Raw genomic sequence first — 21417 nt, 5'->3', positions numbered from 1 at the left:
GCTTTTATTGTTGCATTTACCTTTTAAATATGCAATAGAGCTACACAAAAAGAAGTATAGATGGGGCGTAAGTTAAGTAAGAAGTCAGATAATGGGTGACATTGCAGCCTTTCTATTATTAGTATCGCTAGCCAAATGTTGTTAAGGGGGGAGGACGGGAGGGCGCAAGGAAGTCTACTTGCTGGTTAGTCACACTTATCAACTACTTTCATCATTCAATAATTAACATCATGCCATTTTTATGAAACTATAATTCCGGTGAGACCTTCCTATTTAGGGTAGTTGAATATCGTCTCTTCTTATCACATGCATTTTTCTAATTTTCTTGTTTTGAATATGTCTTTTAAAACAAATTTTGTATATTGTCTTGAATACGTCTTTAGTATACGTGTGAAATAGTTGGACAGCAGTTAAGTATGAATCCGTCTCGGAATACATACGCACAATCTGGGATACACATATACAATACTGATACATAGGGCTATGTCCACGGTTATTGTTATTATTATTTTCTAGGGTGGAGGGGGGTACTTTTTTCTGGGTGGGTTGCGAAAAGATTTTAAAAATACATCAAAAACGTGTTTTATCATGTGTTTTTAAATGAGTCGGACAAACTATTAGAGGGGGAGGGGGTAAATATCCTCACCCCTCTTCTTGATACAGCCTTGCGAACACATTAATATATATTTTTGGGTTTCCCGCTCACCTAATAAGATTCTAAGAATTATTACCAAACGCTTCTGTTCCCAAGAGCGAAGATATATTTGTTATTTAATCAACTGAATGGCAGTAGCTTTTATTTTCTCCGTCAGTTCGGAGGCCAGCCACAGCCTTTGGCTCATGGAATTTTTAAATACCTTAAAAAAGGATTTTTGGGCTAGTAAAGTCAATATTGATTGACTATAGATACGATTGTGTAAAAGTAATAAAAAAAAATAATTTTGCTGTCCATAGTTTTGCACATCTAAAATCAAAATAGCAGGTGTTCGCCTTGGCCAAAGGATCTTAAACGGTGGCTTGCAATCCTCCATCCGATAGGATCAATTGAAAGAGGAGGGAAATGAACTCTCCTTTATATCCCCCCCCCCCAATTTTGGAAAATCCATTTTTAGGCATTTTCGTTGAAATGTCCTTATAATTGCATTTAAGCATGGGTAGTACTAATGGTCACATAAATGTCGGAAAACGCTTTTCTGAACGGATATATAAACTACTATCACCCTTTTTAAAATAAAGAAAAAGATCATGGGACAAAAAGGTGGATTTTTGTCCAACTGTGGCAAAAACAGCCGTTTGATTCCATATAAGATCAGATTCTACATAAGGCAGAACATAAATTTTCGCCCATGGCTAAGAATATTTAACTGGACGTACACGATCTCATTCTAAAAAATGGAAGCGATTGCGTTTCGACATGAGTGACACTAAATACTTTTTCAAACAGTTCGTGGTAACGAATCTGTAGTAAGGAGCGACCCGGCTCAATAGTAACCAAAACTCTAAAAAATTGAATTTTGATATCAATAGCTACATCAAAAGAATCGCATTTTAATGCTAATTTTAAATATATAAGTTTCATCAAGTTTAGTCTTACCCATCAAACGTTACGAGCCTGAGATTCCTTGGAGGAATCTGTCATGGGGGAAGAAAAATTCAATGGAAAGGGCGCAGGATTTTCTAGCATTACTATAAGAAAACAATGAAAAATAAACATGAAAACGTTTTTTCAAATGAAAGGAAGGAGTAGCATTGAAACCTAAAACGAACAGAGATTATTACGCATATGAGGGGTTCTAAAAATACTTTAGCATAAAGAGCAAGGTATTTAGGAGGAGATAAATACCTCGCTCTTTATGCTAAAGTATTTTTAGTAATTTCAACTATTTATTCTACGGCCTTTCTGATTCAGGGGTCATTCTTAAAGAATTGGGACAAAACTTACGATTTAGTGTAAAGAGCAAGGTATTAACGAGGGCACAAACCCCCTCGTATACATAATAAAAATATAAGATTATGAAAGTTTGTTACGTAAGTTAATTCTTAGGTTACGTATATTTTTTACTAATAAAAACGTTAGTTAAAAATTAAAAGTTCTAGTTGCCTTTTTAAGTAACCGAAAAATTGGAGGGCAACTAGGCCTCCTTCTCTACCCCTTATTTCTCAAAATCGTCTGATCAAAACTAAGAGAAAGCCATTTAGCCCAAAAAAGAATTAATATACAAATTTCATTTTAATAATTTATGTGCGGAGAGCCAAAACCAAACATGCATTAATTCAAAAACGTTCAGAAATTAAATAAAAAAAAAACTAATTTTTTAACTGAAAGTAAGGAGCGACATTAAAACTTAAAACGAACAGAAATTACTCCGTATATGAAATGGGTTGTCCCCTCCGCAATCCCTCGCTCTTTACGCTAAAGTTTGACTCTTTGCCACAATTCTACTTTTTAAAACAATTAAAAGATTTAGCGTAAAGAGCGAGGGATTGCGGAGGGGACAACCCATTTCATATACGGAGTAATTTCTGTTCGTTTTAAGTTTTAATGTCCCTCCTTACTTTCAGCTAAAAAAAATTAGTTTTTTTTTTATTTATTCCATTTAAGGTCGTATAGAGTTGCTGCAAAATCTCAGGATCTACATAAATAAAATCAAGCATCTATTTACTTGTACGCCATGCTAGCGTTATGCAGCTAAACAAGCCACAGACTAAAATATTTACAGGGTAATTTTGGAACAATGAGAATGCAAATTAGGCTATAAGCATGACAAAAATTTGCATGCATAGAAAAATGAAATTATGACCTTATTCCCAAAACTAAATTTGCATTAATGACATTGCACAAATATTTGGGACATTGAAATAATTTTCTAAAATTGCAGTCGCATGAGCGTGTTCATTTACTTTATTCAACATTTTCATGGGTTCTGCTTTAAGAACACAGATGCAACCTCATAAAGAAAAAACTTTAGCCCATAGTAACCAAAAATTTAAAATACGGTTTGGAAAAAAATATGAAGTGAAAAAGAGCTATTAGAAGCTAATTCAGGAACTGTAAATGTTATTTTCATTGATCTTAATGGTTAAAAATATATTGTAAGAGCAAAGCTATGAAAACTTCGAAAAATACCTTATAACGAAGACTTAAGGGCGAATTCAGGAATTTTTCCCGGGGGGGAGAGGAATGCACAAAATTCAAAACGTATCAAAAATTGTTTATATGCAGTTTTGTTACCTTTTTACCATTCGGGCAAAAGAGACCCCTGAAAAATGATAGCGGATGTAAATGAAAACCGTATTGTTGGAATCACGGTAGTCAAAAAACACATAAAGAACAATCACTGTCCCTCAGCTTGAGCAACAAGAAATGTGTATCTAAGACTCTGTTGCAGATAAAATTATATGCGTAATATAGTCAGAAATTTTTTATCTTGATACTGCCCCAAAACAAGCTAAAAAGTTAAAAATACCTCATTTTTTCTAATTTGAATGAATCTAAATTAAGATTCATATGAGCGGATTCAGTCCGATTATGTCAATCACGTATCTAGGACTTGTGCTTATTTTTCTCACCAAGTTTCATCCTGATCTCTCGACTCTAAGCGGTTTTCAACATTTCCCATTTCCCTCTCCCACTCCCCCAATATCACCAGATACGGTCGGGATTCACAGTAAGAGCTCTGACATACGAGGTCCTTCTAAATATCAAATTTCATTAAGATCCCATCATCCGTCGTAAGTTAAAAATACTTCATTTTTTCTATTTTTTCCGAATTAACCGGCCCCCCACTCCCCCCAGATTGTCAAATCGGGAAACGGACTATTTCTAATTTAGTCTGGTCCAGTTCCTGATACGCCTACCAAATTTCATCGTCCTAGCTTACCTGAAAGTGCCTAAAGTAGCCAAACCGGGACCGACAGAATTTGCGATCGCTATATGTCACGTGGTTCATACCAAGTGCCATAAAAAGGACGAAAGAGAAAAAGGCACAGAGAGAAGGCAACTGACAGTCATAAGAAAAAAGAAAAGCAAAATACTAACAGAAACAGATGACTGAATGAAGGGCAACCGAGGATGTAGAGGATAAAAAAGCATACAAGGGTCAACAGTTTGGGCCGAAGGCCCCATCGTGTATAGAAAATTATGATTGAACATGAGCTCTAAGAATCAAATGACTAGAAAAGCAAAATCTTTCTTACTTTTTACACACTAATACGCTTGTATTTTTGGAAAAATATCCAGTGTATTTAGCACCCAATTGTTCAATCATGGCTTTAACCTTGATTCTATCATCCCCTTCAAAAGCGCTTACGGACATGGTCATTTTATGACAAGGACGATTGTCATCACTGAATGGAAGGGGCAAATGAAGAGCTGTTGTTGGCGGAAACAACTGCTGTTTGATTACTACATCATTTAGCCAAAAGGCCGTCACGCATCTCTTGTTGTCCCGAATAGCCTAAAAATAAAATAGGTCAATTAATACAAAGCATTACTCTCAAAATTTCTGCAAAGAGGAAGCACATATGGGGAAAAACAAGAGGTAACCAAGACCAGATACACTATCCCCTGACAATATTTCTGTGGAAAAGAGGGGGATCCATTATCAAGTGAAAGAAAGAAAGGAAAAAGTGTGAAAGAGAGAGAGAAATGTGATTGTCTCAATCTGAAAACTCAGATTAAAGATGTATTAACCCGTCCTAGCCTCAGAAAGATTTTCCGATAGGGGGTGTATAGTGAGGTTACGTAAAACGGCAGAAACAAAATAAAAATTAGTTTGTTCCATAAATAAATATAACAATAACAATTCGGATAAGAAAGCTGAAAAGTATGGACTACAGAAATTAAAAAAAGGCTACTACAATTCGAAGTTAATTTCGACTTTGTCGCTTTTATTCACGACCTACAAGACACCAAAATGTAAAAACACAAGAAAAACGTGGAAGATTTTTTTTTTACAAATCTAGAATTTTCAATCCTGCAAATTGATTTTGAAGAATTTATTTTTGATTTATAGCACTTCAATTTTTTCTATATGCCATTTTTTAAGCTCCAGACCTTTTCCAAAAAAGCTACCATGTTCCATATTAGAACTTTTTTTCTACTTCCTGGGAATTAAATTGGAAAAAAATAAACCGGCCAAATTTCAGATCCTTTTTCAAAGGTCGCTTGTTCGAAAATTCATTTTGCTGACATAGGGTCAGAGAGCAAGATCTCTTTTCATAGCATAGACAAATTAACATTGCATTGGATTTATCGACTTTCACCTTATAACGAATAGAAATTATTCCGTATATGAAGTGAGCTACCCCCTTTTCAGCCCTTGCTCTTTACAAATTAGTTCGACTTTTCGTCACAATTTACAAGAGCAACTCCTAATAAACCACAAGGGCCGTTGAATTTGAATGAGAAGCAACTTTAAGGCTTTAGCATAAAAACAAGGATTGAGGAGGGGACAGCTCCCCTCACATACGGAATGATTTATCTTCCTTTCAAAATATCGTTCCTTGCTTTCCGTTGAAAAACTTTCAACTGTATCACACTGTTTTTTTAAGTGCCTCGAATAACCTTGCTGTTATACGGAAGTATCTGGATTTCAGATATAGTCACACTTTTTAGCATTTATTAAGTAAATCCCAATATTTTCGGATATAGTCTAGGCATTGGTATATTTCAGATATAGTCACATTATGGCACGTACGCAGGGGGGGGGGCTTCTCCCCCCGAAATTTTGTGAAATGTTTAATTTCCCCATGGTTTCTTGGGATTTCTGGCAAAAATAGGACATTTATTAAGAATTAGATACATTTGTGAAGCCTTTTTTGGGGTATTTTACAGCATGCAATTATCCGGTCAAGTCACTGCCCAATTATTAATCCGTTTTCTATCTAACTTTTTACCCTCTTTGAAGTAATTAGCAATTGTACTGTTATTTGTTTTTTGTAAAGAGAGTTTGCTTTCCACAGCAAAATAGAATTATCCTTGATATTAGGGCGTTTATTCCCCCTTTTCAGGATAAATTACAGCTTTTAATGGATAAATTTTGGAGACTATCATTTTTCATTAAAATCTACGTTTTTGCAATAGAAGAACTACTCCCCACAGCACCCATATTGCACTGTTAACCCTAAAATTTTCCTTTCAGTGGGATATAATAGGTTAATCACTTGTTCTAAATCTCTATGAACATAACCTGAGCCTAAAACGTACTTTTGAGGCTTCAGTCTTCTTCCCCCCATCCGCTACAATACTACAGATTAAAGTTAATCTGTATTTTCCGATATACCTGCTTTTTGCATTACTAAATAAAAGAAGTGCTACTTTATATCTGCTGTTTTGAGGGTTTTGGGACCACCCCCCCCGAAAAAAAATCCTGCGTACGTGCCTGGTCACATTTTTTTGCATTTATTAAGTAAATCCCAATATTTTCGGATATAGTCTAGGCATAGGTATATTTCAGATATAGACACATTTTTTGCATCTATTTAGCAAATCCCAATATTTTCAGAAATAGTCAGTAAATCCAGGTAAATATAATGTAGATTCACACACTTTTTCATAGTTTCACTTACTTTACAACAAATTTGAAGCGAAAAAAAATTACACAGCAGTTTCAAAATATTAATTTTAAAACAGTAAAATTGTAATTTTCATTTTTCCATAGTAAAAATTAATATAAACAGCTACAGTTATCCTTAAGGATCACATGTAGAACCAGCATTGCCAACACTTTGAAATAAACCGTACCAATATTCCGACTACAGTTGGGCCACAAAAGATTAATTTGTACCGTCCGAACATCAGGTTAAAATTTGCAATAACAAATAGAAAATTATGAATTAAGACTTGAATAGATATCCGAGTCACAGAAACAAATAAAACCAAAATGAACCACATAATTTGTATTACATCAAATATATTGCATTATACTACGACCTCTAAATTGTACCAAAAACAGTACTATTCTGCCGCGTTGGCAACGATGCTTAGGATATTCATATAATAATAACTCTCCTCTTGACGATGAGCATCCCCCTCTGGCCCAGTGAGTACGCCCCTGTGGTCAAGCAAACTTACCTGTTGAACAAATGGATTGGTCAAGTGGCAACATAAAACATGAGTGATTCTCGGACCATAAGTAGATTCAATTTCACCTCCATAACGATTTATCACTTTTTTCCATTCACTCACAGTTTCCTGGGGTTTTGATTTGTGATAGTCGGTGATAATGAAGACGCAGCCAAGCAAACACAAGTCACCAGGGAGCTTTACTGTTGGTTCATGTCCGTAAAATTGAGTTGAAATACGACTTACAGTAAAAGCGGTGCCTAAAATAAAAATAAGGAATAATTTTTATTTTATTTTTAAAATAAATAAATTTTTAAAAGTAATTTAAATTTTAATTATTTTAATTATAATTAAAATTTTAAAATAAATATATTTAAAATTTTAAAATATTAGAAAAAAAATCTTTTTAATTATTTTTAAAAATAATAAAAAAAATATTAAAAAAAAATATTTTTTTTTATTTTTAAAAAAATTAAAAACATTAATTTTTAGTTAAATTTAACTAAAAATTAAAACAGTTAGTTGCAAAATATTAGTTTACAACTAAATATTAGTTGCAAACTCATATCTGCAACACTAATGAGGTTGTGACCTCTTTGGATGATCCCCCCCAAAAAAAATAATAATTGCGACACCAAAGACTGCATTAATTTTTTTAAAAGCTCACTCCCTCCCTAAGAAAATCCCCGGGTGTTTAAGTGGTACTTAGCAATTTTTTTGCCCGCTAAATAATTACCAGGCTGCTTTACTCATTCACATACAAAGCGTTCTCAAAATCAAAATACAATATGCATTAATGTCATGACCAGTGAAAGGTACAGACGCATTGTGGCCGTCACACACAATCCTCCAACCAAAATCTGAATATTTTTTTTTTTTTTCTGTAACGTCTCGAATTTTCACACAAAGTTAACACTTTTTTTTTCAGTCCCTCCCAAAAATCATGATCCCGCAATCCTGCCTAATTAATTCAAATCATATCTTTAAATCTGAGGTGACTTACATCCATGCATAATGAAAAATTATCATAAACATAAGCACAATTATCCTAATTGAAATTTTTTATAAATATTAAGAAGTTTTTAGCCTCTTGTTATTTCCCCAGTGTCACTATTCAATAATAAGGTTATAAAAGTAAAGATAATTTTAAAAAATTGGTCAGTAAGTGATTGGAAAGGATTGGTTTAAGGTAGAGTTAGAAGTGGAAAAGAACCTTGGATATTTAAGGTGAGACTTGCTTTTTGTACATTATTTTATTGTTAAGCACGAGTACTGTTTTTGGTGGGGGAGGAAAATCGAGATTGTTCCATAGAATTCACAATAAATACTGCAAACTTTGTAGAAAAATTGAAACTATAAAAAGCCAGCTGCAAGTTAATACCTATTAGCTAGGCTAAGCAGGTTTTTTTGGGGGGGAGGGGCATAATAAAAACAAGTTTTATTTGCTAGTTTTAATAAGTGCCCAAAGATTCAAGGTGACGGGCCCTGGCCACCTCTTTCTGCATATACCCCTGCTGAGAATGTGCGCAGAAAGGTGTAAGAAAATGAGAAAAGCATAGTTGATTTACAAACACAATAAAATAAATAAAATTCAATTCGTCCAAAGGAATACCTGCATTTAAAATTTTGAGTGTATCAGGAGGAAGGGGGCGAAGGGTTAGCTAAAACACCAAAAATTAAAAAGAAAGTATGGGAATACCTTCATAAATCACGAGATTTCAGGGGCCCCATTCCCTATGCACGTGCTTGTATCCAAACGTTTTCTATACACTTTTTGATTTTTCTTGAGTCAAAGATATTTCTAAACGTATGAAGTTTGCTAAACAACAATGTAAATTAAACAAATTAACAGAATTAAATCTCATTTTAAATCTCCTCCTGTCAATGGACCCTGGAATTCAGGCAAATACTCAGGATTCTTGGGGACAGAATTCGTAACGAAAACAGATTAATTATAGAGGTAGATATGAGAAAAATGGGTTTTTGGGAGTGTTAGACCTTCAACCTCACTTATGTAGCCTGCACATTCCTTGTCAGGGACCATTCTCCAGCATTTTTATTTGGGGGACATGGGTCCATATCTGGATAGTCAAGGGGCATTGATGGCAACTGCCCCTCCCGCAAACGACACCCCTAGCCTTGTTGACAACAGTTCAATAGCTTGAAACGTGTCACTGCAACTAAGTAACAAATTGATAACATAGCAATGATCGATATTTACTTGATTTCCAGGTTAAGTAATATACGTCTTTTCTTTTTAATCCTTTGCATAAATTTAATTGCACTAAAACCAGACCAGTGCTGTGTTCAAGGAGGTTGGGGGGTTTGAATTGCTTGTTTAACTCGCAAAAATAACAAAAATGAACATAAACAAATTTTTGTTGCCTTTTCTAAAGTTTGTTTTTGTAAATACCCCGCCTCCCAAAAAGTGCTGGATATGTTCTTGAACCATATCATTTAAATACAGCGTATTCCTTGCACAGCTATTCTTCACCCCTTCCCCATGTCCGTAGCCTGGTTTCAAAAGGATATCATGCTTTAGTGGTTCTCACCCAAGTCTCTAATAAAAGATCTATTTTGCTCTGTATCTTCTTAAACAGCATGTGCTAATCAGGAACAAGAAAGTTCTAGACTTACCTTCGTTTTAACTTAAATCAGTTTTCTATTACCGCTAAATACTGTTTTTTGTTCTTCCGTTAGTACTGAGAATAGGGGCAGTCTCAGATCCTGCCTCCCCCCCAAAAAAATCAAATTTTCTTGAATTTCTGTGCGCTTCTCATTTAAGCCATTATCATTTTTTTTCTGCTCCCCCCCAAAAAAAATCTTATTTAATCTTAATCTTAATGAAATCTTAGTCAAAATCTTAATTAAAAATCTTATTTCCCTTCTAACCAATTCCTACGCACGTTTCTAGCTGATTGTTCGGTTCACAAAAACGCTAAATTTTCCAAAATGTTGGAACACATTAAAATAACCTATTTAAATGACAAAGGATTTATATCATATCCCTATCCCACTCTTCTGAAAAAAATCACTGCATACATAACTGTCACCTGTTTGATTTCTACTCCATCCCCTCATAAACCTTTTCTTATTGGCCCTCCTAAAAATGCCTGCATACATTGCTGACTGAGGGAATTTTACTGCGTTGCAATGATAAAAAAGTGATAAAGTTATAGATGATAGCACGGACACACGAACGTACAAATTTATAGTTGTTAAATTTGACCAAATGATTATTTACAGCTAAAACTTTTTTCTTTCAGATTTTTCCAAGATATTTTTTTTTATTGATGCGTTTTTAGGCAGATTTGAATATTTCAATGCTTGTAATACAATACCTTGAAATAACCTACTACCCTAGATTCACACTCAGTACGTAGGTGTAAGCTTATTTCGGGAGGGTGATAGAGTTACTTACAAATCAAACTAAACAAAAAAATTACTTTGAAAATATAAAAAGAATTAAGGGATGGATTTATAAAAAAGAGTGGTATTCATAGGAGGCCCTAGGTGGAATCTAACCCAAGTACGGACCAGGTCTGTAGAGGAGTGTTTGAGAACAAGAATGAATGTTTTTACACATTGGGCACATTTTATTTATGATTATGTTTGTAAGAATATTCAATACATTTTTAATGAGTCTTTAAAACCTTCATTTGCACCCCCCCCCCTCCCACTCCCCCCTCAACAAAAATACTGGATACGACCCCATTAGTGTGAAATTGGTACTTGTGTTAATATAATAAACACACTCAAGAAGTGAAGTTTGGTGACAATAAAATATGATGACAATAGAATACTTTATTATCAAAATTGTGAAGCTCGTTTGTGAATTATTAAATTGGGAGCTTCGACCGTCTCAAAGACAAAGAAGAGTTCATTATTAACTCGATTCTTGACCAAGTTAGTGATAGAATATAGTGTATAATCATCGAAATTCAAATTAGCATTTGGGATTTGTCAAGGACCAAAGAACTGGCAATTATATTTTTCCAGGATAAGGGGTTGTTGCCCAAAAAAACAACATTTCTCGAGTGTGTTTTATATAATAGATCACTTCTCGAGTTGTTATTATAATTTTATGTAATAACAACCCTGGTTACAATTTTGGTTTCCAAAAGTGAAAAATATCCTAACTTTTGACTTCGGTAAAATGTTGATTCTCAACGTTTTAAATCATTTGCATTATCTATTTTTGGTAACTGTTGCTACTACAAGGTCGTAAAAAGGGAGGTTGACCCTTCCCCTCCTCGAAATATTTGTCCGGCTCGTAAAAACGTAATAAAAATCAATGTAAACAAGTTTTTAATGCGTTTATAAAGTTTTTTGTACTCCTCCCCCCAAAAAAACTGGATACGTTCTTGCTACTATGCCTTTGCTTCAATAGAAAGAGCGCTGACTATTTATACTTATGATTGACACATCTGCCAACACTAAAATATCACAAAGTGTTTGTACTTTTTATTTCGAAATTTTCGGTCTCATTTTATTTATGTTTTAGAGATTTTCAGATTTAGCCTTCCGAAAGTATTTTAAAACTCAAATTTGAACTGTAGGAAATACCAACACAGAATTCCCCCATAGTCAATCTCCGTGTTCAGTAGTATATCAACTATGTTTCTAGGCAGCGGAGTTAATTCACGGGAATCAAGGGAAATTGGCAAACAAATCTTGAGGGGAGGGGAAATCGTCCCTGCTACCTCTAGATGTACCCAAACTGAGTCACACAAATATTCCTATGGATCCAAGAATTAGCTATCACTCGATATTTGAACCGCACTTACACATTTATTGATAAACTTAAAAATTAAAAAAAAAATTTGTAAAAAAAACATTATTACCCAATAGTGTGATTCGAAGAATAAGGCTATACAATCTTAAGGTTCCGGATGAATGATGAAAATCCACCCAATGCCAATTAGCTATACCCTCAATATCATTAGGAGGAAACCTGAAGAGGCCAACGCTTTCTGCCCACCTCAGTAATATTAACGATTACGAAAATTCGACTGTTTTGAACAATGTGTCCTATTACTTAGCATTATCACTAAGTTTTAGCATAATCTGATATTAATTCATGTATTCCCACTGTTACCAGCCGAGACATTCAAAGCCCTTGACATCCCTAACGAACATATTAGATTAATTTTAGCTGCACCTGACACAATTTTCAAATCAAGTTAGTTACCTCATAAAATATTCTAATGCCTGACCAAGACTGATTCAATTCCTCTGAATGGCCGTAAACTCGTAATGAATTACAAAATTGTACATACACTTCGCGTAGGGGTCGTCGTCCATTATCATTTATCTTTTTCACCTGGTCTCATTATATATTAAATACAAAAACTAGTGTTTTCAACTGAAAGTAAGGAGCAAAATTAAAACTTACCTCCTCCCCAACACCTCGCTCTTTATGTTAAAGTTTTTTTTCTAGTGCTTTTGAAAGAAACTTCTTATTGTTCAGATAAAACGAACATAGTGTTTCAGAAGTCGGTCTAAAAGAATTGGGACAAAATTCAAACTTTAGCGTAAAGAGCGAGGTATTGAGGAGGAGGCACTTAAAGAGGACACTAAAACTTAATTTCCGTTCGAACGAGCTATCTCGCGGTATTCTAGGAACATTGGTCACTATGATCCCCTCAGCAAAAAAACAAACAAACACGCATCCGTGATCTTTCTTCTGGTAAAAAAAAATACAAAATTCAACATTTCTGCGGATAGGAGCTTGAAACCTCCACAGTAGGGTTCTCTCATACGCTAAATCTGATGATATGATTTTCATAAAGATTCTATGTCTTTTAGGGACGTTTCCCCCTTTTTTTTTATAAAATAAGGCAAATGTTTCAGGCTAGTAACTTTCGATGGGTAAGACTAAACTTGACGTATTTGAAATCAGCATAAAATCCTATTGGTATCAACATTCCGTTTTTTAAAGTTTAGGTCACTATTGAACCGGGTCGCTCCTTATTTACAGTTTGTTACCACGAACTGTTTGAAAACTGAAAACCAGAGCCATTCCAAGGGTTGGTGATGCCCGGGGAAAAATTGAATTACAGCACCCCTCCCGACTCAAATATATGTATAAAAGCCGAAACAAAGTGAAAACATTGAAAGCGGGCGATCCCCCAGGACCCCCACCGCCAAGGCACCCTGGACAGTTATCTCCCCCCCCCCTTTGAACTACTCTGCCGACAATCATAGAAGGTTTAAAGAGGGGATTTGATCAGAAATGGTGAGATCTAGGGCTTTTTTTAACAGACAAAGCAGATAAAGGTATAGCCTTTTTGCTAACCGTATCTCAAACAGTAGGCCCAACGAAACGTGTAGTTCAATCCTGCTTTCTAAGGCTACAACGAGAGAAAGATTGAGAGGGCTAGGGCACGTTCTGCGAATGAATAATGGTAGATTGCCGAAGATTATCCTTTTTGGCCGGCCCACTAGTGCTAAACGGAAAGCAGGTCGTCCTCGGTTAGGATTTCGCAAGGAAAGATTTAGGGGAAATGGGAACTTCCTGGGAATGTGTAAAGAAGAAGGCTTTAAATAAATTGGGACTAAGAAGGAGCGTGTGTTGGCCTCAGGCGGCTTGGCACTGTAGAGAATTGTAGTAACGAATCTGATCAAAAGCAAGGGTTAACTAGAAAACATGGAAATCTTCATCAAGGAATTAGTTAACTCACATTTAATCTTAAGATATTCATTATAATGGCTATTAATTGTCATCATTATTTGTGAAACATCAAATAATTGTGAAGCGACAAAAAAATCAAATATTATGCTTATGCAAATAAGCGTAAGCATATCATATCTGTAAGCTGTATAAAAATGTGGTTCAATCCCACTTTCTAAGGCTATAATGAGAGAAAGCATGATATGGTTAGGACACGTTTTACAGAAAAAGCATGATATATTGCCAAAGATTACCCACGTCGGCCAACCGTCTAGGGCAAAACAAAAAGCACGTCGTTCCCCAACACGGTGGTAAGATGTCACAAGAAAAGATTTAAGGGAGATAGGAACTTCTTGGGAGGGTGCAAAGAGAAAGGCTTCGAATAGACTGGGACGGAGGCAGAGCATGCGCAGCTGTGGTGCCCTCAGGCGGCTCGGTGCTGCAGTTACTTTTGCAACAGTATTCGTTGTAAGCCCTAAGGTAACACAGTGGATTGATGATATGATATGCTTCACAATACGGGGCCCAGGGAGCTTCTCCAAGGTTGGGTTTAAGTTAAGACATTAGTCTTAACTTGCCAGTATAAGTAATTATACTTCTGTAAATTAGTAAATGTTCATTATGTTCTTAAATGTAAATTAGTTCATTTATTCTTATGTATAATATAATTTTTTTCAGACATGGATATGAGCAACGTCATTGGCCTTTTGATTCTTCTTGGACTTCTGATTGTATCATCCTTGGGATACCCTCAAACGCTTCATTACAACTATGAAGACGTTGATTACATATACGGCCCATCTATAATGGCGCCGCCTACCAATGACATATCCTACGATTTTGAAGACTTTCCACAAGTTGACATGCCTCCGCTTGACACCATTGAAATGTCCCAGCCAAATAGCCTGTACTTTTCTATTACTTCAGACGCATCTTAAATATTTGACCGAACAATACTTTATTATTTATTTATTTAATTAAATTATTTATTGAGTGATCTAGGTACAGCAGTTCTCTACTTAGTATTCCAGAATTCAATTAATAATAATTGATTATCATTAAATAGTAACCAAAAGCAAAAATCGACCCTGAAATACTTACAAAGCATAAAATGGGCAAGTGTTTAAATATTAAATTCCTCACTTACCAATCAATCTTCAATTACAGTAATATGAATTGACTGAAATTTTGTTTTATCTGTTGTCTTGAAAAAAAACCTTAAAAATTCGTGATGGTTGGGCATGGAACACACTTTTCAGGTTGATTAGGTCTATTCTAAGTGACATTCGACTGTTTAGTATCGCTGTCATACCGTGCACAACTTGCATATAATTACTACAACATAACTACTTCTTTCCTCTCGTGATCATTGGTTTGTAGCCCCGAATCGGTTAAACATAAATCTTTTCGCTCACAAACTTTTTAGTTTTCTTAGATACATTAAATTATATACACTTTTAGATACAAACTTTTTAGTTTTCCATGATTTATAGCTGTTTAAGGCCCAGAAGCTTCATAGGGAGATTCTTCTCTCCCCAAATTAACAGTTTGATCCTCCCAAAACCTGTTTAGTTCTCTACCATTTATAGCTACGTAAGGCCCAGAAGCTTTACGAGCTGATTCCTCTCTCCTCAAACCTGTTTAGTGTTCTACAATTTATAACTATATAAGACCCAGAAGCTTCATAGGCTGGTTCCTCTCTCTAAATTAACAGTTTGATCCTTCCCAAACCTGTTTAGATTTCTATGATTCATAGCTACATAAGGCCCAGAAGCTTTACAAGCTGATTCATCTCTCCCCAAACCTGTTTTGTTTTCTATCATTTATAGCTACAGTTTGATCCTCCCCAAACCTGAATCGTGCAACCATCGCTGAAAGGAAACCGAACAGACTAACTAGATACTACTAGAAGCAATGACAAACTTCTCTTGAATTCAAAATCTTGATGATAATAACTACCTATTGTTTGACAACATCATAATGGATCATAATTTACTTAAGACAAGATTTAGTTGTGATGAAATACACATAAAGTATCCCTCAGAAGCTCTTTAGCCTATACTTACAGAAAGAAGAGATAAAAAAAAATTTTCATAGAAAACAAAAATTAAATAGATTAGATATATCAAATAAATTAAATATAGTAAATAGACTCCGACAAATCCTGCACTTGAAACATAATAAAATAAGAAAACAAAATAACTTCTAAGAGGCCAAAATTGTTCAACAATTTTTTTAACAGCCTAAAAGAATGGCACCTTCGGGCTGACTCAGGCATCATATTCCACACAATATGATTCACCATTACAGGATAGAAACGTGACATTTTAGAAGGTGCAAAATTTCAATATGATTTTTTTTTTGTATTACGAGGATTATATTTTTTTTTTTATTACGAAGATTATGGTTGATCTTTTAATATCAGGTCTATTTACTAGACTGAATATTAGGGAAACTAAGACTGAATCACTTTACGGATCAGGAATGAAAACTCACAATTATTTTCTTTTAACTGTTAAAACTAACATAGCGCAGAGTTAAAACTGGGTACGTACCGAACTGTAAGTAAACTGAATAAAGTAAATCAAAACTGGACACGTACTGGCTAGGACACAAGAGAAAGGAGTAGAAACCCGAACAGAGGTATAAAGACAGCAGCCATAGTTCCATTTTGGATACGGTTTACTTTATTTCGGTAGGGGCGAGGGGATTTCGATTGAACATAATTTTACTTATGTATTCATTTCATAATTTCAAGGAACAGTTATAATGATTTTCCTATTCAGAAAGCCTAGTGGGCTACACGCTCGGCTACATCAAAACATATGAAGAGGGATCGGACGTCTATCGGTACAATATGGAAACATAAGAAAAAGACTCTTTTCTTGAAAAATGTCCTAACCCACTCAAAGTATTAAGTCAGACTAGTAGGAATTAATTTAAAGTGCAAAAGTAACAAGTACCTTTTGATTGCTGAGTTCCTGGTGGTTGGACACTAGCAACAGCCACTGGTGTTTTACTCAACACCGACTGCTGACTCATAAGCTGTGCTGCAGCCTGCTGCCGCTTCTGAAGCTGCTGATTCATGTACTGTTCTTGCTGTTGCGGGGTCATAGGTTGGTTGCTAGGCTTAGTTAAAAAAGTTGCCTGTACAGATGGAGCTCTTTGATCAGGAAGAGAACTTTGAATAGTAGGAGACAACTGGGGCAGCGGGGGCGATGGCGATACTACTTGTGTAGTCTGTAGGCGGCTCGTGAGTAAGGTGGCAAGAGCAGTTTTGGTTTTTGGATTAACGAGTGGATTTCCATTCGGCTGAAATCAAAAAGGAAAGGTATTCTTATTTCCTCATTTATATAATCTAATCAGTCAGGTCCTTTTTAACGCCAACTATTGCTTGAACGGTGCATGAGAGATTCATCGATAATTTGTGGCCCACTATAAACAAAAGTAAAAGTGAAGTAAAAAAGAAGAAAACTATACAGTCAAAAGCTGAAAATCAAGGGGAAGCCATTCCCATATGTGACAACAAACAGCTGAAAAATATTTATTTGCAAAATTTTACATGCAAAATATAAAAAGAATTGATACTTGACTGAAGGAATTGATACTTGAAACCTGCAGATATTATCTTATATAAGATTTCAAACTTAGACCAAACAGAAACCTACCATAAACAGGGTCTTCTCCCCCCCCACAATTCACTTTGCACAAGTGTTAAGTTTGAGCGCACTTAACTGTGAAACTGTTATAGCAGAAAACGGATAACTTTTCCAAAACTACAAAAAAAGCTCTAAAAATTTTGAAAAACGGACGAAAAAAGTTCTTAAAGGAAGAAGGTACGTATGTAATTGAATCTATTAGTCTCAGATTGAGCTAAAATTACTAAATTATTTAGAATTTCTCTAAAACTAGGATCTAAACCTGCCCCAAAATAGGAGCGGTATTTTTTTTTCAACCAATTTCAAACTTATTTTAATATAAACAAACTTGTACACCGAATTTCAAAAATTTAACTCGAAAGTGCATAGAACTGAGTCTAAATTATGAAGCAATAGCAAAACATTCGTCTTCCGCTAATATACTAAAACGTAGGAGATCAGAAGAATAACATACACAGAATTTCCCTTCAGAATCTCAACAGAACTTGAAGACAAAAGAAATCTCAACCAAATTAGTTGCATTTTCATGAGGGAAGTGGATCCGATTTTTTTTTATTATGTCAATTTTTGGTGGGGATGTCAGATCTAACATCACAATATAACGGACCATAAGAACTGTTCGGCTAATACTGACAGGCACCTTCTGGATAATCCAGCCCAGTCCCTTTTCAGTTTACTCATCTCTACTCATTACTCACAATAATTCATAGCGATCTCATTAGTAAAATACTCACTGTCATTCGTGGCAATAGCTATTACTCATTTCTTACTTATTGAAAGAACAAGTGATACACATTTCTTTTTGAGGAAACCAATTTTCACCCCGCGTCTCAAAGTATTGTACATTAAAGGAGATACTGTGTGCTAATCATTGTTTCCAAGTTTGGTCTTCCATTGTTTGGCCAAGTTTGGTGTTTTTAAAAGAAAATTCAATAAATTCTTACCATCAAATAGTACCGAACGCAAACTTGTAATTCAAATGAACCTACATAGTCAAAGTTACCAAAGTGGCTAGGCCCCCTATAATTCTGTTGATTTAGGGTAAGGTCAGCAACTACTCCCCACCCCCCATCGATTTTGAAAAATAACTTTTCGTATTTTCATGAAAAATATAAGTTTTGTCTTTTCATTAAAAAAAAAAAAAAAAATCGGTATCATCATTGAAAAGAACCCAAAAATAACTAAATTCCCCGCTCCTTCCTTCCTACTTTGATAGACATATTCTGCTCCCTTCTTCCTGTATTTTCGCGGATTGACACTTCAAGAACTCTCCTCCAAATGTCACAGCTCCAGTCTAAGCAATTTTTCTGGATAAATATACCGGTAATAAATGAAGAGCAGTATAGGGACCTCACAGTTAACTTCATTGACAAAAATACAAGTAAATGAGCAGCCTAAAGAACGCTGAATATCCTTCTCTTCTTTCTGTAGCGCCAAAACTTCAACAAGAAAATTACCACACGCTACTCAAATATCCGAATTTAATCTTTGCTTTTATCTCAAATTAATTAAAATACGTTTCTGTTGCTTAAAGAAGATGAAAGAAGTAGATGAAGATAAGTCTGCAAAAAAGAAGGCTACCATGCTTCAGTAACAACAATTCTGTCGTGTGCTTAGACACATCTCTAGAATGTAAATTTATTTAGTAAACAAATTATAGGATATTAAGTAAAAATTTCCAACGTAGTGTTTGGTTTTCCTCAAGGCTGATATTTAAGGATTTATTATAATATTCGATAGGTATCTAAGGAAAATGTTGCAACACAAGAAGACCTATATCAGTAAGTGGAAATTACAGAAAGTGTTTGATTTTCACCAAAGCTGGTATTTCAGCATTTTGGGGTTATTGATTTACATATCTGAGGGTATTGTTGCCACATTATACAAATTTACTTAAACTCATTTAAATAAAATTTTAAATTTCATAATTTTTCATTAACAACTAGATTTCCACGTGCTTAGACACATTTAATGAACATTGATCAGGATAAACATAATACCCCAATGTTACTATATTCTGATTTAAATTTACGATGTACACTGCGGAAATCACTTCAATTTTCCCATTCCCCCTTTTAATTTATTCATTATGGACATCTCAAATGGTTTTCAGGACAAGAATGGGTCTTTGTTCAACGAGTTCTTTTAGAAACTATTCTTGGAAGTTCTTTTAGACGAAGGAACTCTGGCTCATGAGTTTATGAAAAAGCCTGAGTGTGAACTTAATTCGATCGTAAGTGGAAACTGTTTTTTTTTTTTTTTTCATGACTTAGGTCTTTGTATGACTAAAATGAATTTCGTTAAATTTCATAATAATTGTAATGACCACTGGCACTTGAAACAATTTTGATAATTGATATAAATTGTTGCTGCTTAGGATGTCTTTGATAGTAGTGGCTAATGAGCGTAATCATTTATAATAAACAACAGGCCGCGTGAATTTTCGAGTGCTCCGTGCCCTTTTTCACCTGTGCCACAAACTAGGGCAAAAAAATTGAAAATTGAGTCCCATGAAAGTTCCCGTATCTAGATGTATGAAGGGCCACCCGTCATTCGGATTGTATTCAGAGTTACACGTATTTAAGTATGTTTCTTGGGAGAAACGACACTTCTTTCCCACTAATTATGGTTATACTAGCTCAAGTGTTAAATGATTTTCCAATAATACCTAGTATCTATTCAGGTAAGCATATGAAAACATATAGGCTTCAAAATAAAGTCTCATGAAAAGTGCCCCTATCTAGATGTATGAAGGGATGTAAATAACAGATGTTCAATTTTCAACGATCTTTCCGTCAGATACCTGTCCTACGGTCAGGGATAATATATCTTTATTTTTTTTAAAACCAGTTTAGAGTCCTAATTGGTTGAAAATGATCCAACCTGGCAGCAACGTTTTACCGTACTTACATCAACTGCAATTTGCTGTTGCATAGCTGATTGTTGAGCCAAAATCTGTTGCTGCTGATTTTGCGCCTGTTGTTGCTGATTTTGCGCCTGTTGTTGCTGATTTTGAACCTGTTGTTGCTGGTTTTGTAACTGTTGTGGTTGATTTTGCACCAGTTGTTGCTGATTTTGAACCTGTTGTTGCTGGATCTGCACATGTTGCTGGGTAACATTCTGATGCGTATTTAGTGGCAACTGAACCTGCTGTACAACTTTCTGCTGCACTACGGACGGTTGTTGCTGTTGTTGTGGAAGTGAAACGCGAATGACCTGATTTTCCTGATTATTAACTACCTGACGTAAGATTTGCTGAGGTATCGACATACGTTGTACCTGAAAAAGAAGAAGATGATGACCAAAAATTCAGCAAATGTTAGCCATTTAATACATATGACGAAACATGGCCACCACTTGATTTCTCCGTAATTTCCCCGTAATTTCCGTAATGATTTCTCCGTAATTTCCCCTGGCCATAATACTACCACATCCAACAGCCTTCCGAAAGCGTCTCATGTGTTAAACTAAAATTATCATTGTTCAATGAAAATAAAGGACTGCATGGTGTCCAACACACTTTAGTCTACAACAAGCTTCTATTCAACATACCCAACTTGCAGTACCCAGGGCAACCCCCAGACAATTTTCCACGAGGATCTTTCTTTTCCACTCAGATGCATATGATTACCATAAACAATATCTAGACCTTAATGAACACACCTCAAAATTACTATTGCCAAGTGGGAGATTGGTGTTGGTTGTGATTAAATATACAACTTTATCCTGCCTATATAATAGTGTTGTATTATTTATGACTACAATACTCAAAACCAGTTTTGGATATGTGTTCAGGATGGGAGATACTTCGACAAAGCCTACCGCACCCAAAAACTAAATAAATATTTAAATAACCTAACCTGAATTGCCAAATACAATTTTTCCTTATTATTCTCCCCTCCCTCAAAGAAAAGAATCCAGCATACCTGTCTGTTAAAATCTATCATTCATTTTTACTCTATATAATCAAATAAATTTTTATTTAAACAAACATAAGTTGCTTTTCTACTTTGTAAGGT

At 35.0% G+C, this 21417-nt stretch overlaps 1 protein-coding gene across 2 annotated transcripts in view; it reads right to left on the bottom strand.

The window, feature by feature from the left end:
* Positions 1 to 4177: 4177 nt before the first annotated feature.
* The window catches only part of LOC136041426 (PAX-interacting protein 1-like), a 75691-nt gene continuing 58451 nt past the window's right edge, over positions 4178 to 21417 (bottom strand). For both annotated transcript variants that reach the window (XM_065726095.1, XM_065726094.1), the window contains 4 exons: positions 20309 to 20677; positions 16703 to 17051; positions 7076 to 7326; positions 4178 to 4457 (listed from right to left, as the gene is read on the bottom strand). In XM_065726095.1, coding sequence (XP_065582167.1) covers positions 4194 to 4457; positions 7076 to 7326; positions 16703 to 17051; positions 20309 to 20677 — 1233 coding nt within the window. In that variant the 3' untranslated portion in view covers positions 4178 to 4193. The remainder of the gene's footprint in view (positions 4458 to 7075; positions 7327 to 16702; positions 17052 to 20308; positions 20678 to 21417) is intronic.

The sequence above is a fragment of the Artemia franciscana genome, unplaced genomic scaffold (assembly GCF_032884065.1).
Source record: "Artemia franciscana unplaced genomic scaffold, ASM3288406v1 PGA_scaffold_218, whole genome shotgun sequence".
Lineage (NCBI taxonomy): Eukaryota > Metazoa > Arthropoda > Branchiopoda > Anostraca > Artemiidae > Artemia > Artemia franciscana.
This window is presented reverse-complemented; position numbering and strand designations above follow the sequence as displayed.